This window comes from Mustelus asterias, chromosome 2 (assembly GCF_964213995.1).
Source record: "Mustelus asterias chromosome 2, sMusAst1.hap1.1, whole genome shotgun sequence".
In the NCBI taxonomy this organism is placed as follows: Eukaryota; Metazoa; Chordata; class Chondrichthyes; order Carcharhiniformes; family Triakidae; genus Mustelus; species Mustelus asterias.
In genome coordinates, this window is record NC_135802.1 from 80965880 (window position 1) to 80991757 (window position 25878).

General features: G+C 41.8%; 1 protein-coding gene across 2 annotated transcripts in view; it reads right to left on the minus strand.

The window, feature by feature from the left end:
* dync1i1a (dynein cytoplasmic 1 intermediate chain 1a) overlaps window positions 1-25878 on the minus strand; it is a 229551-nt gene that overhangs the window by 112712 nt on the left and 90961 nt on the right. The window contains exons 7-8 of one of the 2 annotated variants that reach the window (XM_078227966.1): window positions 14452-14541; window positions 9029-9115 (exon numbers count right to left, since the gene is read on the minus strand). In XM_078227966.1, coding sequence (XP_078084092.1) covers window positions 9029-9115; window positions 14452-14541 — 177 coding nt within the window. The remainder of the gene's footprint in view (window positions 1-9028; window positions 9116-14451; window positions 14542-25878) is intronic. The other variant, XM_078227973.1, reaches the window with a different exon arrangement.

A 25878-nucleotide genomic window follows, 5' to 3' on the forward strand; every position in this document is an offset into this window, starting at 1 on the left:
ATAACTAAAAGTTGTAGTTTGAAAGGAACATTCCCAAGATAGTTTTTGCATGATATTTCCATTTGTGATACTTATGTACAGATTTAACAACTGTCTTTAGAATTTATTTTTGCTTTGAGTTTTTTTTTAAACCTAATGTTTACCATGGCTGAAAATAAAAGTTAAACAAATTATTACCCGGATTCATCTTTTTTCTTTCTGTAAGCAGTGAGCAATAAATTCTAATGTACAGTATAATGAAATACCTTTATAATGTGACTACAACACTGGTTGTCTGTTGGTACAAGTTGAATATGAACTGATCCTTAAAATTAGTAAAAGTCACACTTCACTTATTAAATACCAGTGAATAGTTGACATTGGACTGTTCAGAAAAAAAACTGCACCCAGGGACAGTTTTAAAACCCTTTAGCACTGTAACCACAACCTCGAGCCACTATGTTTTCCGTGTAATCTTCTATAATTTTTTTCTTCAGTAACTAGTACTCTTGTGTGCACTTTGATCTTCATTTTATGACTCTCCCTTCTTTCTTCTAGAGAAAGAAGCCAGTCGATGCACAAATGGTTGATCAAAGTATGCTTCTGAGGAACACTCAAACAGGCCACCATGTCCCGACCAAACCACTATCTGACAAAGCACCATTTTCTTTGGAACTGTTATTTATTCCACAGCAGAGCACAATGATTATCTCCCTCACCTTTGATGTTTAATGGAGCTCTAGCCATGTACTGAACTTGCTTACATACAGTGCAAATGATTATAAATGGCAAGTCTAGAGGACTCAAATTTACTCAAGTCAATAATCCAAAACAAAATTTAATGCAACCCATTGAACTTCGAAAGAGAAAGAATTTCCATCAGCAATCTTCAGCTACATCTCCTTTGATTCTTCAGTTACTAAAAGTTAATGAAATAAGCCTTCTCAGTTTCCCATCGTTGTACACATTCATATCAACACATACATTTGCATTATAAATCATTTTTATACAAGCAGATTTCCCATGGCATTATTCAGTGTTTAATAACACAGATGTTACAAAATGTTACAAAGGACAAGTGACTTCTCAAAATTGAGATCAGTCTAAGACCTGGCAGTATGGAGACACAAAACGATAGTTTCAGTGATCTGGAGATTAGAACATTGGGAAGTAGGTACAGGTTTCCAGGATTAATAAAAAAGATGGTTCTAAGAATATCAAGGCAAGTGCTCAGACTTGGAATCACTACAAGAGAGATTTTAGGAATTGGGAGCTTTTGGGATGGAGGGTCTGGGAGTAGTGTGACAATTCTTGAATCATGAAGCATCAACAATGCAGGCTAATGGTTCGTAAGCATTGAATAGGGTCCTGTCAGTCAACAAGACTGAGGTGGCTGTTTTTATAAGTTTGAAAGTGTGAAAGACGAGCAGTATTTGAGGAGCAAGATTTAGATAGCCATGTGGTGGCGAGGGGCTCGAGGAAAACAGGATTCAAACTAACCTTTCGAACAATCAAACTTCAAGCCTACACGATGGGCAGAATTTATTGGGGCCTGAAAGAGCAGGTAATGTGGTAGGCTAGGGGACTTAATTAGCCAGGAACTAAAATCTGGGTTGCCCATTGTCAGGTTGAGTTGGTGAAATAAAGTGGGCAACAGGTCAGCGGCAGAGCTGCCAAGACGCTGACCAGTACTTTATTTACCATTTATTTACATTCCATGAATATTCATTAATTGGAAGTACATCAAATTTAAGCCTTATCTTCAAGTTTAAGTCAGTGGTGCACAGGAAATTCATGGTTCCTGTTTGAGGCATGCAACAGGTGAGGTTGTTTAATCCTTGGATCTGAGCTGAGGTTTTGTCTTAGTCTAACTCAGTAGCACAGGCGCGGTGACCATGGATAATACAGGAACAGCAAGGACAGGTAGGGAGTGGGTGGACAATGTGGTGCGCAGCGCCTCAAGTTTTAGCACAGCAAGGCATTGGCATGTTCTGCGGCAGGGCGAGAGAACGTCGCTGAAGAAAGCTAGGCTCCAGTCGGAGGGTAGGGTCCACAAGATGCAATGCGAAAACTCACCAAGTCTCCTAAGACAACAGCTTCTAAACCCACAATCGTTGTGGGTCACCTAGAAGGGCAAGGGCAGCAGATGCAAATTCCCCTCCAAGTCACACTGACTTTGAAGTATACTGTTTTGCCCCTTCATTATCACTGGCTCAAAACCCTGGAACTTCCTCCCTAACAGCACTGTTCGTGTACTTACACCACACGGAACAAAAAATAAAGAAAATTACAGCACAGGAACAGGCCTTCGGCCTCCAAGTCTGCACTGACTATGCTGCCCGACTGAACTAAAGCCACCTACCCTTCCAGGGACCATATCCCTCTATTCCCATCCTATTTGTGTATTTGTCAAGACGCCCCTTAAAAGTCACTGTCGTATCTACTTCCACTACCTCCCCTGGCAGCGAGTTCCAGGCACCCACCACCCTCTGCATTAAAAAAAACTTGCCTCGCACATCTCCTTTAAACTTTGCCCCTCGCACCTTAAACCTATGCCCCTTAGTAATTGACTCTTATATCCTGGGAAAAAGCTTCTGACTATCCACTCTGTCCATGCCCCTCATAATCTGGTAGACTTCTATCAGGTCACCCTTCAATGTCGTTTCAGTGAGAACAAACCAAGTTTCTCCAACCTCTCCTCATAGCTAATGCCCTCCATACCTGGCAACATCCTGGTAAATCTTTTCTGTACCTTCTCCAAAGCCTCCACATCCTTCTGGTAGTGTGACCACCAAAATTGAACACTATATTCCAAGTGCGGCCTAACTAAGGTTCTATAAAGCTGCAACATGACTTGCCAATTTTTATACTCAGTGCCCCGACTGATGAAGGCAAGCATGCCATGACTACTTGAATACCTTCTCCACATGTGTTGCCATTTTCAGTGACCTGTGTACCTGTACACACAGATCCCGCTGCCAATCAATACTCTTAAGGGTTCTGCCATTTACTGTATATTTCCCATCTGCATTAGACCTTCCAAAATGCATTACCTAACATTTGTCCAGATTAAACTCCATCTACCATCTATCTGCCCGAGTCTCCAACCGACCTATAGCCTGCTGTATCCTCTGACAGTCTTCATCGCTATCCGCAATTCCACCAACCTTTGTACTGTCCGCAAACTTACTAATCAAACCAAAACAGTTACAGTTTCCTCCAAATCATTTATATATATTACAAACAGCAAAGGTCCCAGCATTGATCCCTGAGGAACACCACTAGTAAGAGTTTTAACAACACCAGGTTAAAGTCCAACAGGTTTATTTGGTAGCAAATACCATTAGCTTTCGGAGCGCTGCTCCTTCGTCAGATGGAGTGGAAATCTGCTCTCAAACAGGGCAGAGAGACACAAAATCAAGCTACAGAATACTGATTAGAATGCAAATCCCTATGGCCAACCAGGTCTTAAACATACAGACAATGTGAGTGGAGGGAACATTAAGCACAGGTTAAAGAGATGTGTATTGTCTCCAGACAGGACAGCCAGCAAGTCCAGGAAGCAAGCTGGAGGTTACTGATAGTGTGACATAAACCCAACATCCCGGTTTAGGCCGTCCTCATGTGTGCGGAACTTGGCTATCAGTTTCTGCTCAGCGACTCTGCGCTGTCACGTGTCGTGAAGGCCACCTTGGAGAACGCTTACCCGAAGATCAGAGGCTGAATGCCCGTGACCGCTGAAGTGCTCCCCCACAGGAAGAGAACAGTCTTGCCTGGTGATTGTCAGTGGTGTTCATTCATCCGTTGTCGTAGCGTCTGCATGGTTTCCCCAATGTACCATGCCTCGGGACATCCTTTCCTGCAGCGTATCAGGTAGACAACGTTGGCCGAATTGCAAGAGTAGGTACTGTGTACCTACTCGGTACACGGTACAAGGTACATGGTACCTACGCTTGCAACTTGGCCAACGTTGTCTACCTGATACGCTGCAGGAAAGGATGTCCCGAGGCATGGTACATTGGGGAAACCATGCAGACGCTACGACAACAGGTGAATGAACACCGCTCAATAATCACCAGGCAAGACTATTCTCTTCCTGTGGGGGAGCACTTCAGCAGTCACGGGCATTCAGCCTCTGATCTTCGGGTAAGCGTTCTCCAAGGTGGCCTTCACGACACATGACAGCGCAGAGTCGCTGAGCAGAAACTGATAGCCAAGTTCCGCACACATGAGGACGGCCTAAACCGGGATGTTGGGTTTATGTCACACTATCAGTAACCCCCACAGCTTGCCTCCTGGACTTGCTGGCTGTCCTGTCCAGAGACAATACACATCTCTTTAACCTGTGCTTAATGCTCCCTCCACTCACATTGTCTGTATTTTTAAGACCTGGTTGGCTGTAGAGATTTGCATTCTAATCAGTATTCTGTAACTTGATTTTGTGTCTCTGTGCCCTGTTTGAGCGCAGATTTCCATTCCATCTGACGAAGGAGCAGCGCTCCGAAAGCTAATGGTATTTGCTACCAAATAAACCTGTTGGACTTTAACTTGGTGTTGTTAAAACTCTTACTGTGTTTACCCCAGTCCAACGCCGGCATCTCCACATCATGAACACCACTAGTTACAGCCCTCCATTCAGAAACGCACCCTTCCACTGGTACCCTCTGTCTTCTTTGACCGAGCCAGTTCTATATCCACCTTGCCAGCTCCCCAATGATCCCGTGCGACTTCACCTTCTGCACCAGTCTGCCATGAGGGACCTTGTCAAAGGCCTTACTGAAGTCCATGCCAACAACATCCACTGCCTTACCCTCATCAATCATCTTTGTCACTTCTTCGAAAAACTTGATTATGTGAGTGAAACACAGCCTCCCCTTCACAAAACCATGTTGCCTCTCGCTAATATGTCCACTTATTTCCAAGTGGGAGTAAATCCTGTCTTGAAGAATACTCTCCAATAATTTCCCTACCACTGACGTAAATCTCACCAACGTGTAATTACCTGAATTATCCTTGCTACCCTTCTTAAACAAAGGGACAACATTGGCTATTTTCTAATCCTCGGGGACCTCCCCTGTAACCAGTGAGGATACAAAGGTTTCTCTCAAGGCCCTAGCAATTTGCTCCCTTGCTTCTCTCAGTATTCTGGGATATATCCCATCAGGCCCATGTGGATTTCAGTGTTTCAAGAAGGCAGTTCACCATCACCTTCTCAAGGGCTATTAAGGATGGGTAATAAATCCTGGCCTAGCCAGGATGATCCATATTCCATGAATTAATTAAAAATATGGTCATTATTTTATACTATTTGTGGAACCTTGCTGTGTACAAACTGGCTTCCATATTCCCTTACATTACATGGGAGGGGACATTTCAAAAATGCTTGAGTTCATAGCCAAAGATTGCAATATGTTACGTATTTTAAGTTCTATCTTTCTTCCAATAAGTCAAGGACATTATACTCCTACCCCTTAAACTTTCCACTGTATTCTCATTCCCATCTTTTTGTCTATGGATTAAATGCTCAGCGTCTGTATGCCCTTCTGCCCCTTGACAAATCACCTTGCACATAATCCTCCATCCACTCCCAGGCTCCCCATTTACAAATGGGTGGCTAGAGGTCCCTTCCTGATCAATTTGCTTCTCTCATTTCCTTACTCATGCTGTCTCAATGAGACATTTTTGCTTTCACAATGCATATATAATTAGAATAAGGATGTCTCCCTCTCGCTTTCCATCTTTTACAATCAATAAAGCATGGGAGAAATAATTAGTTAGCTTTAAAATTCAACTTTTTTTTCCTGAATTTACCTAACATTAGCACAAAGAGAGCTAAACTCAATTTCTAAATTTTCTAGACGCAACAAAAGCTTCAACAGGTGCGTGATCAATATTGTCACCATTTTCCCCTCACAGACATCAACACTTGCAACTAGAACAGAAAAATGATTGAAACAGTTTGAGACTTTTCCAGGTTGGTAAGCATACGTTCAACTACTCTACCTCTCAACCTGCCTGCAGTTCTTTAATCCAAGGACTAGATTTTCACAAAATTATGAAGACTCCAGATACTGAAGTCCCACCCCCACTGCTGACATCCTATTTGCGCCATGGGGGCACGACATGACCCACACATGGAGCACACTCAGTAGGGCCCTATGAACTCAGTGCTGAGTTCAAATTGACCCCATTTTCACAACAGTGAGCATTTTATCCCAGTGTGTGAGTTATGATTTTTTAAATATTAGATGTAAACACCACAAAGGACAGATAAGATCTGCAGTTGTCAGGTTATTTAAATCGCCTGCCCTTTAAAATGACATAAAATCAGCATGCCTGTGTCAATGGGTTGAAGAAAGTCCTTGCCTGCAGTTTTAATAGATGATTATTGACATAGTAGCCATTGCTATCATAACATTACTGCTGCTTGACTTCTATCATGACCTGTCATTATCACAATGTGGAGAGCGGCAAGTTGACAGTTTGATTGACAGCTCCAAGAGGTTATTAAAGGATTAGCCGTCTTTGATATAGGGCTAGGAATATAGATATTTGTTTTTCGGAATTAAGTAATTGAGGGGATGTAAATGTATTGAATAGGGTTTTACGAATGAGTGGTTTTTTTGTATAGTGAGGTCTGCAATAGATACTTAGAACTTTATTTTATTTTATCTCAGCATGACTCCCAATGTCTGCCATGTGGACAATGGGTAAATTGACATGAAACAAAGGGTGGGGAGTGTATTGTCATCAATTGGCACTAAGCTGGCATTGGAATTATCTGGGCCATGGAGATAGCTGAAGAGTACATGGCTTAGAGGGTCTAATATTCAACAACACAGCTGGGTTAAAGTCCTACAGAACTGAGGCGGGCCTTGTAACCAGTCGGCTGAGGCATTTGTCAACCCTGTGGCTGCTTCCAACTGCAGCACCAAAATATGACCTCCCCAGAACTAAGATCCTATCATTCGGGGCTCTTCTTCCCAAGGTGGGTGCAGTGAGCCAAGTTCTTCCTGACTCTGCACAGCTGCCTGAAGAATGAAAATCCAAGCCCAACTACATCAAGAATCCAATACTTTCCTTACCAATATTCATTACTCCAGAAAGGCACTTGCCAAGCCATTAGGTTGCTCCTGTTTAAATGCTCACTAACGTCCATATAAATCAAATCGACTGTTTCCACAAAAATTATTTTCATCAGCTACCAATGTGACAATAGATCCATTTCTTTACCACAGACCACATCAGTCTCTTCATGCGCAACACAGAAGATATGCATAGAGCGCAGCTCATTCAAATTTACTGTCGTCAAAACAACTATATTCAAACAATCTCAGTGAGGTAAAGGTATTTTATGAGTATTTATTTCTACTGTAAATTTTTATAACGTGGTTGAATGAAGAAGCCATCACTGCTAATTTGGTTCCCTTTGTAGATCCGATTGCTATCCCTGCTTCTTTCGTCACAGAAATGCTGCAGCAGCAGAAAATACAAAGTCAACCTGATCAATCTGTTGTAAGTGTACTGCTGATATCATCACAATGCAGGCAGTGCCCCTTGCAGGCAGTGCCCCCTCCTGTCAGAACATGTTGCTACAGCAGTTAACAGACAGGAATTCAATCTGGTTCTTAAAACAGATTTGTTTCCTCCCAGACATCACATTTATGTTAAAGTCTTACATTCATTTTTATATCATCTTTGCACCAATATGAAAGTAGCCCTTTTTTGGCGGAGATGGTCGTGTTGAAAATGTTCATCCAAATCATGGCAAACAGAATATCGGGTTTTCCCTGAAAATGCTCATTTTTTTTCTCTATCCAACTTAATAATCTTTCTTTTGAGACATTTCCATCCTAATGTCATCTTAAAAACTGTTGAATTAGATTTAAAAGTTTAGGTGATGGTTGTAAAACTTTCCGGAAATGTTGACTCTTGAGCATGTTATTTTTAAGGTCAGACTGTCTTAAACTTTAAAACACAAATAATATAAATTCAAATGTATTGAATATTTAACTTAAATAATACCCTAATAAATAAAATAAACTGGTAAATAGTTTGATTGCTACACATAAATGTTCTGACATGAATACAGCTGACAAGTGAATTAACTCTGTGTACTATATGTAGTGGTTATGTTATTGTACCAGAAATACGCCAAACAAGGGTGTTTTTCCTTTAAATCTGTAAATAAAAAGCTGCTATCAGCTGGAGTGAGCGTGAAGCTGTTGTGATAAAACCTTAACTGGTTCACTAATACCCTTTAACAAAGGAAACCTGCCAGCCTTAGTTGTCCTGCTCCATAGGCGACACCAAACCTACGCCAATATGGTTAGCCTTCAACTTGCCACTGAAATAGGCTGGCAGTTGTATCGAAACTTAGAAATTAAGCACCACCTTCTCAGGATAAGTTGAGATGGGCTATAAATGACTCCCACATTTGATTATTTTGAATTCAAGGTAGAATTTGGATCCATTCTGACTAAATGCAGTTAGAATTTATGAAAAGCTGAGAGGGATATGCATTGTTAAAATGAAGTGCAATTATTATGAGTTGGCAGTGTTGGTGTTGTGAGGAAGATCAAAGGTTGGTGTGGAGAACTAATTCTTCCCGTTAACAATTTTACTGAAAGGTTAAGCACATAATGGGTCAAAGTTAGCATCCAAAACTTAAAAGGTGGCAAATTTAAAACATAATTTTCTCCAGTGCATGTTTCAAGCATATAAAACTCTCAATATTGCGTTAACATTACTCATTCAACAACACTGATGCCATAAATTACTGAAATTCTTGAGTTGAAGGGATTGACATAATTTCAGTGGTAACTGCTTAGCAAGCTCAGACTTGAAAAGGGTATAAAGATTAAAAACATTAAAGGGAAACAATATTACACAATAATGAACCTATCGTTGGCAGTCTAACCCCAAAATGAATTCTTGAACTTTTGGCTGAAACTTTCTATTGTACAATAAAATCAACACTGAACATTGTTTGACATACAGAACACAGCAATCCACATAAGATCAAATGGGAGGAAAGATAATGGTCTACCTTCTTTAGTTTCATCTTTCTGATCTTGGTTTTCCAGCTCAGGTTCAGTTCCTAGATTCAATTCTGGAATCTCGTCATCTTCATCCTCTACAAGAAAGAGGGTGAGAAAAAAAATATAGGAATTAGGTCTGTTTGCGCATTCTATATCAGCTGCTAAAATTTCTCCTATTGTATACAAGTGCAACAGATAACATATAACTGAAGGTGAAGGTTCATCATAAACTGTGGGAACAAAAGATGAAAACCAAAATTATCAATAAAGCCAATCTTAGTGTGGCCAGTTGACCAGTGAAAATAGGCTAGCGGTAGACAGTAATAGCAAACACCATTAGGCTGGATTCTCCAGCTGCACATGCCCCAAGACCAGAAGTTCCTGCCCAAGCTCAACAGACCTTAAAATGGTCGAATTTTCTGTCTCACCTGCTATGCTTTTTACAGCAGGCAAGTTGGGAGAATTTCAGCCATTAGCTTTGACAACCAGTCTTTTTTCTTAAAGCAATACTCAAGCTCTGTGCTACCAAGCAACTATTATTAATTTATTCAAAACTGCAGAATTAATACTCTCGCTTGAAAAAGATAATGGGCTGGATTTTCCTGGAAATTGGCAAAGGCTGATAGCGGGTGGAAAATGCGGTTTTGAAGCCGCCGACTGCAAGAGCGGCTTTTTCCACTGTTTAGTCTCATGTTTAGAAATTAAATAGCATGGGGAGAATTTCACAATGCATTTCTGGAGCATCTGATTCCCCTGTCCCACCAGCAATCTAGTCCCTAAAGGAGTGGGCACCATTTTTAAAGGCTCCCCTACACCAAGTTCACTATGGAACCCCCACCACCCTGGCACTGCCCAGGAATGATCCTTTCCACCCTGTGCGATGCACTCACCTGAGCTCCCTGGGAAGTCTGCTCGCCAGATGCATGCCTTGGGAGACAAGTCAGGTTTTATGCCGTTCTGACAGAGTGAGGAAGGAGGGATGATTCAGGTGTAAAGGCCTAATAACGACATGCTGATTTATTCAAATGATGTTCTGTGTTCATCTGTCCAGTCATTGACAGGAGTAGGGGACAACCAACAAAACCACGATGCGATTGGGAGCAGAAAGCCCCAGCCAATGGTATATATTTCACTGGGAAGTAAGGGGTCACAATTTTCTGGAATTCTTGTATTATTTGGGTTTCTCAGTTCCCTATTGATATCAACCTGACACTATATAAATAGCAAATTGATAGCACTCCCTGGATTATAGATACATGATAAATTAAATAATTACCTCATTCAGCTATTACGTAATTGTAGTAGTAATGTCTGCTATAGGGTAGCTTACAATTTGACATGAATTGCTACATCTATGCTGCAAATGTTAGGTCTCTAAATGACGGAGATTGTCGGCTATGCAAGCAAACATGAGCCTGAAAAAACTTTGTGAATCTGGTCACCTATTACCCAGTAACTCATTGTATATGCAGTTCTCACCAACTTAACTAATCAACTTGCTTCTAGGCACAATGCTTTGCTGAACTAAAAGGTTAATGACTTTGGGCTGCAGAGTTTGAACTTGGCATTAGGGCAACCAAAATGAGGTTAGAAACAGATGTAAATTCAGATGATTGGGGAATATTAATACAACCCACTCAAAGTACCACAATCTGATAGTAGAAGAAAATAAAAACAGGAAACCATGTTTCATGCAGATGTTTTAAGCCCCTTGATGACTCCTAAAATTAGCACAGTTCTGTTCGTTCCTTAGCTCTCATAAGCCAAAATACATTTTTCACCTGAAGATTAGATACACATTTAGCAATTACATTTTCAGAAAGGTTCACAAATGTTAATTACAATGCAACCTATCACTGCAAAACCAAAGAGCCATGATTTTCTGGAATGCTCATGTTATATGTTATCTAGACTTTCTAGCTCCCTGCTCATAGCAATCCAACATTACACACTGCAATTTGCTGCAACATAAACATTGTGAAAGGCGCAGTCAATGGCTTCCTACATTACTACAGCAACTATATTTCATTGGCTGGAAAGTGTTTCGAGACATCCAGTGGCCGTGAAGCATTCTATATAAATGCAATTATGTTTGCTTAATCCCTGGACCTGCCCACCGCCACCCCGCCCCCCCCCCCCGCCACCCCCCTCCCACCCCCCACCCCTCCCCCCTCCCACCCCCCACCGCCACCCCCCCCCCCCACCAACAATCACATAACTGAACAAATGCCCAAAGGTCAGGCTGAAATGTGGCACAAGACGGTAAGTGAACTGCAACTTCTGAAATTACCTTAAGAGATTAGCTATAGTTTTGAAAAGATTGAGAAGGCGATAAAAAGTAATCTCTAGTGTTTGCATAGCCCCATTATAAGTGCTCTCCCAATGCTTTAAGTTTAAGCGCACAATTCTCAAATGGGTATCCTCATTTAATGAGTAGCAATGCTTCCTGTTGATGATTCACAGGTTCCTCAAATGGAATCTTTAGGACCACATGGCCCCCACCTATAGATCCCTGAACTCTGACAAAGTCAGTAATTGTGCGCAACTTGATGAACCTTTCTCTTGCTGCCCAAGGGACATGTTTTAGTTATTGGTCAGATGCCCTGCGAAAGAGAACATCTGTCAGGTCCTCACAGCTCTGAGGTCAGAGTTCTTTACTGTCTGACTGAAAGAAACCAGAGCCATATAAATTCAAGGCCACTGTCACCTTCACTGTTGGTGAGAAGGCCGTGCAGAAAGTGCACTGGTTCATTCATGGAGAATATTGATTTCTTGTTGACATGCAATCTGCATACACAGAGCTCCATAGATATTGCATCCAAAAAACATCTGTTCTCTGCACACTGGGAATAGGGTTGTAGCATGATCAGTTCAGTCTCCGGCCATGTTGCCTCAGGCGGCATGTTGCTCCCTCTGCTCCTCTTCCAGATTATCCATAATCAAACAGGGCAGTTCCAGTGGAAGGACCATCACAATCATCACCTTCCTTACATGTTGAAATGGTGGGGTGGGAGCACTGAAAGTAATTGCTTTGAGACACCAACAGGATTCTGGTTGGCAAAGCTGGCAAGAAAGAACTGGCAAAAATGGGATATTTGGGAAAACTGCTCTTAGTATAATTTATAGACAATTGAACTGAGGCTCACAGGTTTTAATATTCAGACTGTTGGCCTTCCAGGCTGAAACTCGTGCCTTGACCATAAATCACACTGAAGACGGGAACGGGTTAATGCACTTTGTAATACTTAGAGATTTGTATAAAGCATTGCAGAACTTGTTTTCGTGTCTGTAGAACTTATTTTCGTGTATTCAAAAACAGATAAGAGAAGCAGCTGTCCCTACTGCTGTACACAAGCTTATGATTTTCCCAACTAGTTGTGTTCAGGAATGTGGCTAACCCAGCCAATATCCATTTTGTGTTCTTTTATATTATGTACTTCTGTTTAACACAGTGGAGCTTACATACATGCCTTCTGTGATCGTATAATAATATTCATATATATTCATTATATACTATTTATCCTTACTGATAAAATTGTTATATAGGCCCCTGTACTTCAGTTAACTTGTTTGTGCAAACTTATAATCGTGTATGCTAGATAAACAAACCATAGATGTCCGCCACATAGAGGCGACAGAACAGACAATCGCAGCCTTGAGATGGCTATGATTACACAGACTACGCGAAGGACGGAACCGCCGAGGCAGCAATAATCGTGAGAAAATGCGGACGTGACCAGGGGCGAAAATATATGTATAAATATTTACTCTTAACTTGTATTCGGCGAGAAGTCTGGAGAACCGCTTTAGGAATCGGACTTCTCCCACAAGCTTGTGAAAATAAACCACTGTACTTTGACTCACGACTCAGAGGTATTACTTACCTACAACAAATTGGTGCCGAAACCCGGGATCTGTTTTCGGGTCTGGTTGAATGGCCACGACTGGGACACCGGAATAGAATACCGAACTTAATAGGATGGGTCAAACTACAGTAGGTGATCATCTGTGATGAGAGTGTGTGAGAGTGAAAGACGTCTGAACTGAGCACATATGGACAAGGAGGCAATTGACTCTGACACGCAGCCTTAGACCGGTTGTTAAGAGGGGAAATCCCCCACGTGATGGTCAGGACCATGAAGTGGGTGTAGAATCTGGAAAAAGGTTGCCTGAGGTGTGATGTTCAGACGTGAGAGAGAGAAAGAGACTGTCTGAGTGATCGCCGGAGTAGAAGGAAAAGCCTTCATGTAAAAGCCAGCTTAATAGTATAAGCGGTGGTACGGAGGAATCTGATCACCCCTGACAGGTATCACCGGACTCTGATAAGAGCGACCTAGGAGGGGGAGAGCGAGAAGGGAGAATAGAAGATTCCAGGTGGCGAGTATAAACTTATCAGTGTTATGGCAGGACAAAGACAGTGGGGACCCTCGGAATCCCTGATAAACGAATAAATTATTGAAAGGGAGAAACTCATTAAACAGATGATAAAAGGGGGGTGGGATTCATCCCACCCGCCAGACCAACAACGGAAATGGTTGGAAAAAGAAAAGAGAAACAAGACAAAGAAGATAGGAATATTGTTAATACATCAGTTAGCTGGACTAATTGAGCAAGTAGTCACCTCTACTAAAAGGTGGAGTGAAGATAAAGAAAAGATTAGAGTGTTAGAATCCACAGCAAGGGAACTGGAGAAACAAAACCATGTGTTAGAAAAAAGCAATGGAAAGGGGAAACTGTTCCTCTACCTCCTTCCGAGTCCACACAACAGGGACCAATCGCTCCTCCAGAGGAGTGGGAAGCGCTAGAACACAACTTAGCGCCAGTAACCTGAGGGGGAACAGATGCGCAGCCAAAGGCAAATTATGAACCCTTCACCCCAGATGAGAGACAGCAAATAATGGCTTCCCTGGGAAAATTACAACCTAGAAGCACAAACACTAACTTCTGGGAAGAATTAGACACAATCTGGGTAGGACACCAATTACACCTGAGCGATGTACACCAGCTGGTCAGGGCAGCTTGTCCAGCGGATAATTGGAGGCAGGTAGCAGGTGGTCCCGCCACTCCTCCAGCACAGGATTATTGTGGGGGACGGTGGACACATGTAGTCACCCTAACATCAGAGATAGATGCCCAACAGGCACCCTTCACTCAGTTTAAAGCGGAGGTTCAGAGGGTATTAGGGAATGCTCTCACTAACTGGAGCAGAATTACCACAACAAAACAGTTAAGAGGGGGATAATGCACGTAGGAGAGGGATCAGTGAATGTGATAATGAGGGAAACCCTAAAACTTGGGAAATGTTGAAGTGGGAATGTGAGAAGTATGAGAAGGACAAAAGAGATAGAGCAGAACAAGAGAGACTGTAAAGAAAAAGACGAGACCGAGAAAAGGCAAGCCGAACAAAGGAAAGATAAAAAACTGGAGGTACCTCCTGACATATCTGGCTTGCCAATGTTGTTCCAAAATACCAATACGGATGAACAGGAGGAGGAGGATTGGTGGAATAGACCCAGTGCCGCTGCAAAGACAGAAGGGACTCAAATCAGGTTAAATTGGTTGGTCTGAAGCGTGATAGACCAGAGAGGGGAGTAAAGGGTTAAAAGAAACAAGCAGGCACTGACTCTGTATGGCACAGAGAGAGTGAGAGGATGTAATTGTGCGATCGAGAGCCTCATGTGGTGGAATAGGGTATAGCAGATCAAAGTGAATTCCTTCTCTGTGTGCAAGTTTAATAAATTACTTTCCCCCAGTTGAAATTTTACGATAGTGCAATCGAGAGCAGGAGCTGTTGAAGCCTGTTTGTTCTTGTGGAGTGTTTGTTACAGGCAGTGGATGCAGTGCTTTGCACCTTAGCTTCGGGGGGGGGGGGGGGGGGGGGGGGGGGAATGCTGGGGAAGTGTTAAAACTGTTAAAGATTAAAATGATAAGATTTCTTGAATTTACTTCTGTTTTGAGCTTAATTACAGTTTGGAAGAAAGAAGAATAAAAGTGACCGTCTTAATCAACGTTCTGTATTCTCTTTGAATGTTTTATTTTCTTTAATGTTGTAATGTTAAGAAAGGATTTAAACCTTGGAAAGAACCATGTGCTCCTTCCTTTGTCTTGAAGTAGAAATTATAAGAGTTGGTTGAGAAGTTAGGAGAAGAAAATAAGTAATTTTGTGGAAAAGTAGGAAAAGCAGGAACAAAAGAATATAGTAAATATGAATAGTCTATAGTCTATGAATCAGTTTAAAGTATATCAAGTTAGTGAAATGAATCGTAGTTCTGATTACTCCAAGTTCCAGCAGGAGATTAATCAATTAAAACCTCAGTTGTCAATGCAGATAAGGATGTTGTCATTAAATATTTTTAATCTGCATTTGTTGCCAAACATTGCTAAACTTTGTAACACCATGAATTGTTGGAACTTGTTTTGCCATCAACTGGCCATCAGTCCTTTTACTAGTTCTAAATAACATTTGGAACAATATGAAACTCAAGTCTTGTATTATGTTGTTTCGTTAACATGCAACAAATTACATCATCTAACATTGATGATAGTTCTGACTAGCCCATCCAAAGGAAAACCTGACTATAGTACTAACTTCTGGAGACCAACACCAATGCAAATTGCCCAGTTAGAATGCAGTATTAAGGTCCACAGAATATAGTGACTTACAGTTTGGTATTCTGTAACTGGTTAAAATTATGTACTGCCGTTGGAATCTCATGTCTATTGTTCAAGATTTGCCACATATAAAATCACTGCAAAGCTTAAAACCTAGCCAGTTAAGAATCAAACAAAAACGTTTCTAATCAATTAACTAGTATGTATTGTACCTACTTTGATTTTGATTTGGCGCCTGTTATTTTCCTAGAGTGCGGGGGTTTTGATCTGGAGCTCAGTTTAAAAATGGAAACGGCTTAAATTAAAAGGGTTTGGAGATCACAGTTATGATGTGTAAAGCAGCATGATACAACTGCCGCTTGATCATTATACAGTATAAGCACTGCCATATAGACTCGAGAATAAAATAAAATCCTGAAAAGCCTTAACCAATTTTATATAATATATATTGTGTATTGATAAAAACATAATTCTGTAGGAGAACGGGCTATTTATTTCAAGCTAAATGTTGGTGCTAGGCATTTGAATGCACTTCTTTGTAGATAGTGGCATTTTGTGAAGTACTGTAATGCGGCGCTTGCACGCAAACAAATGATCAAATTAGAGATAATGTAAGAGTACATCATATAAAGATCAGAGCTGTATGGCATGTGATTTTAATGGGGAAAGCGATGTCTTTTGATGGGATTATATACAAATGAATGGATGTCCAGCTGCAGCCAAAAAGCCAGTGCAAAGTGTTATTTGATTCACACTAAGCTTTCTACGGAAGGGGGATATGTAATTAAATGTATAATGGACTAGCTAAAGCCATACACACATCAGGAAAAATGTGGACAGAGGTATTGCCCACTATACTAATGAGATTAAGAGCTACCACAAACCGGACAACCGGATTAAACCCTTATGAACTAATGACAGGACGGGCGATGCAATTACCAGAAAGCATCATAACAGGTGGGACCGATGTAGGTCCACTAAAAGATAAAATCAGGAGATATGTTTTGGAACTAAGCACCCAACTAAAAGGGATGCGCAAATTGGTAAAAGACAATCAGGAAATAAGAGACGCGGAGAGAGAGCTTGAAATGCTCCCTGACGTTCCAACAGCGGGAAGTCGCGTCCCAGTGAAAACACTACCCAGAAAACCTGGAATGGCCCCTATGAGGTTATCATCAGTGGAGACGCCTGTGCCTGCATATATATACAAGGCAGGGGCGTCTGGAAACATTGGACTCAGTTGAAAGAATACACTTGCACCAATTGGAAAACATGTAATGTGCTCAATTCACAGATACATGAGACGGCTGACCTCCAAGCAAGCTGAACGGGTTCGCAGCAAGTTGCGCGCGGGCGATATAGCCTTTGAACCATTGTATAACGGTCGCGTGGATTATTAGTAAATGATAGGATGCTTCTCATGCTGCTTCTCACGACCGTGGCCCTGTTAGCCATAGCAGGAAAGTAGAGATGGAATTATGTGGATTTAGGGATGAAGCACAGTGAACATCTCTGTAACGATGACTCTGACTATTGTATGAACACCTTTGTGTATATGTCTTATCTGAATGCATCACAATCAAATCTGAGCAAATGCTGGGTCTGTTCACACATTCCCACACATGGAGGAAAGGGAGGAAATCTTTTATTCCCTTTTCCTTTATCAGCTTCGGAAATGATAGAATGGATTTTAAATCAGAATGGAACCCAGGAAGGGACAAGGAAATTGACATTCAAAACCCCATCGGGTACCACCATGCAGGGTACGTTTAATATCAGCAACAGTGATGTTGTTTTCGGGCTAGGGGGCGGAGGGTGCACTTTATCAACCTTTAAGAAACATTACCAACCCAGCTATGACAGATCAGATTCCCCACCCTACTTCGTTGTGAAAAATCAACAAAGGGGATCTATCTGCCTGACAAGAAATGGAACCATATCTGTTGGCTGCAGCTACTGTATACAGCAGATTAATGTCACTAATGATGCTTGGGCCATGGTACAACAGGTCACAATCCAGTGCCCCATAGCCACTGTCCCGGTTAGCCTCTCCTCCGCTTATGTAAGCAGGATGACTGCACATAATGGTACCTATTTTGTCTGTGGAAACAATGCCTACTCGTGGCTTCCTTGGAATTGGGCACGATCGTGTTATTTGGCAGACGTGGTGCCCTATATTCACCATTACACTGACTTACGGGACCACCCTGAGATACACCTGCTTAGGGCTAAGTGAGCCATTAGTGAGACAGAACAGTTCTTCATGATAGCCTACCCGCCTTATGGGACAGCAAAGGCAGCACAGGAACTTATACGAATGGCCTCGACCCTAGAGAGAATTGCAAATGAGACTAGAGATGGGTTCGAAGAGGTGAGCATGGCCATATCTGAGATATCAGCAGAGGTCGTAGCTATTCGGACCACTGCGTTACAGAACCGATTGGCACTCGATTATGTGCTAGCCTCCCAAGGAGGAACATGCGCTGTAGTTGGCTCCGAATGCTGTACATATATTCTCAATGCTTCGGAGAATATAACTCGCTTGGCAGATCATATTAAACACGTGGCAAAAGCAATACAGGATGAGGGGAACCAATATCACAATTATAGCCCCCCAGGCTGGCTGGGGCAATGGTTCGGGTCGTGGGGTTCATACCTGATGCATGGATTGATTGTATTAATTGTAATTGCTTTCTGTGTTTGGATGGCATTATTGAACGCCTGTTGTAAAATGGTTACAGCGCGGATTACGCCGGACGCAAGGTGTACAGGCAGAGGGGGCAGACCTCCTGACAAAGGAGCTGGGCCCATATGCTGATAACATTTGGTTCTGAATTTCATGGGGCCATGCTTGGACGTGGCCCCGACCAAAAGGGGGGAATGAAGACGGGAACGGGTTAATGAACTTTGTAATACTTAGAGATTTGTATAAAGCATTGTAGAACTTGTTTTCGTATATTCAAAAACAGATAAGAGAAGCAGCTGTCCCTGCTGCTATACACAAGCTTATGATTTTCCCAACTAGTTGTGTTCAGGAATGTGGCTAACCCAGCTAATATCTATTTTGTGTTCTTTTATATTATGTACTTCTGTTTAACATGGTGGAGCTTACATGCATGCCTTCTATGATCGTATAATAAGATTCATACATATTCATTATATACTATTTTTCCTTACCGATATAAATTGTTATATAGGCCCCTGTACTTCAGTTAACTTGTTTGTGCAAACTTATAATCTTGTATGCTGGATAAACAAACCACAGATGTCCGCCACATAGAGGCGACAGAACAGACAATCGCAGCCTTGAGATGGCTACGATTACACGGACTACGCAAAGGACGGAACTGCCGAGGCAGCAATAATCGTGAGAAAATGCGGACGTGACCAGGGTCGAAAATATATGTATAAATATTTACTCTTAACTTGTATTCGGCGAGAAGTCTGGAGAACCGCTTTAGGAATCGGACTTCTCCCACAAGCTTGTGAAAATAAACCACTGTACTTTGACTCACGACCAGTCTCAGAGGTATTATTTACCTACAACAACACAAAACCAAGTCCACCCAAACCATCATTTTTCAGTCTAAGAGGCTGTGCACAAACAACAGTCATTAGCAATCACCACTGACTACAATGGAGGGCTCAGTAGAGAACACATTTTTGGCTGCTTTAATGAGGCCAACAGTGAAGTAGTGCAAACGTGTCAGTAACCTAACTCACCAGATTATCCTCCATAATTATGTATTAGCAATATTTATAATAAATTATTAATTGAACACAGTAGTTGCCGAATCTTTTACAAATAAATGCAAAGAAAGTCCAAAAAGTCTGAAAGACCATTTACTGCTTGAAGTTACTTGGTTCACTTTTGAATATTATATACATCATATACTCACACACCGCTTGTGATGACCTCATTAACATGTTGCACACTCATCAACGGGCCCAATTTTAAGCACAAAAGACTATTAGGTAATCAGGGGTATTGATGCAAAAAAATAATCAGGAGTTCATTTTTACCCAACTAATAAATATTGGTGGAAATATGTTTATTGAACTTAAAGATATTAAAATTTAAATGTAGCTCTCTGCCATTTTACACCCTCCCCCCTCCACCCCCATCCTGCAAAGTCTGCTATCAGGAGCCAGTAAAATTCAACCCAATGTTTTTGAAGCTCACGGTCAGCTTTGGTTGTAGTCCAGGTTGCCATGTTGGTTTTAACTATTACTGGTATCAGATAAAAACGTAATGCACAATTGTGGCAAAGTTTTAACAATCAATATTAGGAAACAACTCATAATAAATCACGCAAATTCCAGGTTAGGGCTCAGAATATACCTGTTTACTAAGTGTTTTCCATATAATAACTAGCAGAATTTCAGGATTCTAATTAATGCACAATCACTAGTGACAGCATGGATGGTTTTTGAACATGACTAATGGAATAATGTGAGTAAATATTTTCAAAAAAATATCTGGGATATTGTATAGGGCATGAGAAAGATCATGCAATGGAATGATGTTACACGCTCTTATAAGAAACTTGCCCCTGTGGATTACATTGGCTTGGGATCATTACCCATAGCATCTGAAGCTGAACAAGCATATTCACAAATGTTAGTTACATTGTTAAGCATGGTTGTTTTTCAAAAAGATATTACTTCTTACGTCATTGGCTGGTTACATTATTTCTGCTGTAATTTCATTTACCTAACCATATTGATCAAAGGAGTGTGCATCTTCAGATTAAGGAAGTCTCAATCAGATTCTTAAGTGACCAAAATTGATAAGTGGCTCATTTTATCTTGGCAGAATGCAGCTATCCTAATTCTTATTAATAACATCTCATTGTGTGGGCTGAACTTTCAAGAGGGAAAGGAAACGGCAGTAAGGAAATCAAGATAGAAGCAAAATGGAAACTAACTTTAGTTATTCTGTTTAAACTTTTGATAACATTTAAAAATTAATGGAAAAGAATCAATTTTGCATTGTAAAAATGGGAGCCTCATACGGAGGAGATTCAGGAGATGCATCCATCTAAAGGCTATGTAACCAACAACGTCTGTGCAAAAAGTGGCTGAACCACTGTCTCCCACAACTGAGCCACCTAGTTTTCTAAAGATACCAGGCAAGGAAAGATACTTAAAAAAAGCAATGTTCCTTCAGTGTTATTTCTGAGATCTGAAAAACACTATATCCTCTGACCTTAATTTTAAGTTACCCAAGGTAAAACCTTTGTAGTGTGCTGCAAAAGCTTTAATCATCATCCCTTCCATCCATATAATTGCTTGACACAGAACACTTGTCATAACCTACATTTTGCAGGACTTGAGTCCAAATTGCACAATGTGACAGTGGCAAAAGATATAACAGAACAGTGACACTAACATAGCTGACAATCTTGAAGATAGCTGCAATTTTGTTTTTTTAAATACACCTTTTACCAACTATCATTTTAAAACAACATATCTAGCAAAGTTTTAGCAACTGCGTCACAATTTGCTTAGGATTTCAGCAGAAGAGATAAATTCAAATTGAATTGTTGTTCTCGTATGTTGTTTTGAAAATAGTCACAATTCACAATTGCATCATTCAGTAGAAATATTTTACAAATAGGGCCATAATCAAAAACAAAAGGTGAAAAAAGTGATATTTTCATCCAAGAGTACATTTCCTTCTATTTCCTATATTTTATGGATGCTTTTGCAAATGGAAAGTAATTTCCAGTGGAGTTCCACTGGGAGCCTTGCAGTTTGTTGTATATATTGATAATTTGGACTTAAATGTGAGAGGCATGGTCAGGAAATTTGCAGATGACACGTAAGTTGGCCGTGTAGTTGATGGTGAAGAGGATAGCTGTTGTTTCCAGAATGAGAACAATGGTCTGGTTGAGTGGACGGAATTCGATCTGGAAAAGTGTGAAGTAATGCAATTGAAGAGGGCAAACAAAGGAAGGGAATACACAATAAGCAAAAGAATATGGGAGAGACTGAGGAAGTAAAAGACCTTGGAGTACATGGTCGCAGGTCCCTGAAGATAGTCGGACAGGTGGATAAGGTGGGAAAAAAAGCGTATGGAATACTTTCCTTTATTGTGCGAGGTATTGAATACAAAAATACTGAACTCAATAAAATGCTGGTTAGACCACAGCTGGAATTTTGTGTACAATTCTGGTCACCATATTACAGGAAAGAAATAATTGCTTTGGAGACAGTACAGGGGAGTTTTACAAGAATGTTGCCAGGACTTGAAAATTGCAGCTAAGAGGAGAGATTGGATAGGCTAGGGTTGTTTTCCTTCGAACAAAGGGGAGGCTGAGAGGTGACCTAAATCATAGAAACCCTACAGTGCAGAAAGAGGCCATTTGGCCCATCGAATCTACGCTGACCACAATCCCACCCAGGCCCTAACCCCATATCCCATATGAGGTGTTTAAAATTATGAGGGCCTATCATTGCTGGGTAAATGCCAGTGTTTTAGTTGTATTGGAACAGCTACGCCTGGGCTGCAGGCAAGTTCTAAAGCAAAGATTTTCAGTACAATTACTGGAATATTATCAGGACCCATAGCCTTTTTAGTATCCAGTGCTTTTAGCCATTTCTTGACTTCATGTGGAGTGATTTATAGAAACATAGAAGATAGGAGCAGCAGGAGGCAATTTGGTCCTTCGAGCCTGCTCCACCATTCATCATGATCATGAATGAGCATCCAACTCAATAGCTTAATCCTGCTTTCTTCCCATCACCTTAGATCCCATTCAACCCAAGTGCTACATGTAGCCGCCTCTTCAATGTTTTGGCATCAACTACTTCCTGTGGTAATGAATTCAACAGGCTCGCCACTCTTTGGGTGAAGGACTGTCTCTTCATCTCCATCCTAAATGCTCTACCCTGAATCCTCAGACTGTGACCCCTGGTTCTGGACTCCCCCCACCATCACGAACATCTTCCCTGTGTCTACCCTGTCAAATTGGCTGAAGACTGTCATCTGTAATGCTGGAGACTTCCAGAGGAGGCAAAGATGGATCATCGACTCGGCACTTCTGGCTGAATATTGTTGCAAATGCCTCATGTTCTGCACTGTGTGCTGGGCTCCTCCATCATCGAGGATGGGGATATTTGTGAAGCATCCTCCTCAGTGAGTTGTCTAATTGTCCACCACCATTCACATCTGGATGTGGCAAGACTGTAGCTTAGACCTGATCTGTTGGTTCTGGACTTGCTTAGCCCTCTCATACTTGTTACTTATGCTATTTGGCATGCAAGAAGTCCTGTTTTGTAGCTTCACCAGTTTGACGCCTCATTTTTACGTATGCTTGGTGCTGCTTCTGGCACGCACTGCTGCACTCTTCATCGAAGCCGGATTGATCTCCTGACTATGTGATAATGTTAGAGTGAGAGGTATGCTGGGCCGTAAGGTTACAGATTGTGGTCGAGTACAATTCTGCCGCTGATGATGGCCCAAGGAGCTCATGAATATCCAATTTTGACCTGCTAAATCTGTTAGAAGTCTATTGCATTTAGCACGCTGGTAGTACCACGGAACACAATGGAAGGTATCCTCAATGTGAAGATGAGACTTTGTTTCCACAAGAACTGTGGGGTGGTCATTCCTACCGATACTTTCATGGACAGATGCATCCGTGGCATGCAGGTTGGTGAGGATGAGGAGAAGTGTGTCTTTCCTTCTTGTTGATTCCCTCACCACCTGCCGCAGTTGCAGTCTAGCAGCTACACCCTTTGAGACCTGGCCAGCTCAGTCTGTGGTGGTGCAACAAAGCCACTTGTAGTGATGGACATTAAAGTCTCCCACTCAGAATACATTCTGTGCTCTTGACACCCTCAGTATTTCATGCAAATACAGCTTGGAGGGGTACTGATTCATCAGCTGAAGTGGGAGGGTATGTGTTAATCAGCAGGAGGTTTCCTTGCCCATGTTTGACCTGGCATCATGAGACTTCATGGGGTCCAGAGTTGATGTTTAGGACTCCCTCCTGTGTACCACTGTGCTGTCCCCTCTGCTGCATCTGTCCTGCCAGTGACACAGGATATACCCAGGAATAGTGATAGTGATGTTTGGGACGTTATCTGTAAAACCACATTTCTGTGCATCTGTAGTCCCATTTAGGACAAACAGGGTAAGGATGGCAGGTTTCCTTCTCTAAAGGACATTAGTGAATCAGTTGGGTTTTTATGACGATCAACAATGGTTTCGTGGTCATTATTGGACTTTTAATTCCACATGTTTTATTGATTTTAACTTTCCATTGATGCTACCTGACCTGCTGAGCATTTAAAATATTAAAATGTTTTTATTTCAGATTCTCAGTCTCAAGTATTTTGCTTTTGGATTTTTACACTTGGTCCCCTTATCGGCTGAGGATTTCCATCATTTCCGGATGGTTGGGGGTGTGTGGGTGGTGGTGGTGGTGGCGGCGGTCTACAAAATTTGGTCAAAAAGAACCAAAAAGTGAATATTTTTTAAAAGGCGAGAGACTTGTAACTCCTGAGATGTGTCATTGTATTTGATTCACAAGAGGTTAACGCGCAGGTACAACAAACAGTCAGGCAGGTAAATGGTATGTTGGCTTTTATTGCATTGAAAATTCAAGCATAATGGTGAGCAGGTCTTCTGTAATTATGTAACACCTTGATGAGACTACCCCTGGAGTACCCTGTACAAATCTGAGCCAGGATTTTCCATTCTGGAATCTAAGTTTGGTGGAAGGTCGGCGCAACATCGAGGGCCGAAGGGCCTGTACTGTGCTGTTATAGAACCGATGTCAGGGGTAGGTTCTTTACCCAGAGGGTGGTGAGGGATTGGAATGCCCTGCCAGCATCAGTAGTAAATGCGCCTAGTTTGGGGGCGTTTAAGAGATCCGTAGATAGGTTCATGGACGAAAAGAAATTGGTTTAGGTTGGAGGGTCACAGTTTTTTTTTTTAACTGGTCGGTGCAACATCGTGGGCCGAAGGGCCTGTTCTGCGCTGTAATGTTCTATGTTCTATGTTATGTTCTATATGAGGGTAGATAGTAAAGATCAGTTTCCCCTATCTGAGGGGTCAATTACTGGGGTATAGATTTAAGGGGATTGATAGAAGAATTAAAGGGGAAATGAGGAAAAAGAAATGTCATTCAGAGGGTAAGGGATGTCTGGAACTCTCTGCCTGAATTAGTGATTGAGGCAGAAATGCTAATTTATTTAACAGGTACCTGGATCTGCGCCTAAAGTGCTGTAACCTATGGACCAGGTGCTGGAAAGTGGGATTAAAACGATTGGCTGTTTCCTTTTCTCTTTTTTGGCCAGTGGACCTGATGGACTGAATGGCCTCTTTCAGCACTGTAACATTTCTATGGTTCTATGTGGGCACCGCAGGGTAGGCCAGTATTTGTTGCCCATCCTTAATTGCTCTTGAACTTAGTGGTTTGCTGGGCCATTTCAGAGGGCAGTCAAGAAGCAATCATATTGCTGTGTGTCTGGAGTCACATGTAGGCCAGAGCAGGTCAGGATGGTATATTTTCTTCCCTAAAAGTATTTTAATGAACCAGATAGGTTTTTATGAAAATCAATGATAGCTGTCATAATACCAGACTGCTGAGGGGGCTAGTGCACATGCACCGTTCTCCTAGTGTACTAGAAGATCGGTTGACATGCGCCTCCCCTCCCCCTCCTGACATCGCCGGGCCCGACCACCCCACCTCCCAGTGGCCGGCCTCCATATTGTAATTAGCCTCGCTCCGTTCCTGGCATGAGGCTGATTACATGAAAAAAAAGCCCAGGAAGATCACAACCAACCAGATGCCGGTCGGGATTCCTGTTTTTTTCTACCTGCTGACATTTCCCGGCCTACTATGCTACTCGAGCAGGACAGCGGGCTGGGAAAAATCAAGCCATGGACACAAAGGTGCACATCCAAAGATTAATATCTCCCAGAGTAAGGATTGGTGCTCAGCTGGAGTCCCATATCAACTTGTAGCTCTTTTCACTCATTATGGATGCAGAAGCTCCTGTATCACCTCCTTCTTGATTTGCTTACTATTGACCACCACTGAAGTAAAAATAGGTTCTCCGTCTGCTTCATTCACACTAAACATGATATTAGCTTTCTCCTCTGCCTGCTCTGAGCTGTCTAGATGATGTGCGGCTGATTGAGGCTTCTTTGAATTTAAATTTACATACTCAGCTTTTGCCTTGCTCTTCACACTCCTGCATTTCTTCGCTAAATGCCCCTTCTTGTTGCCAA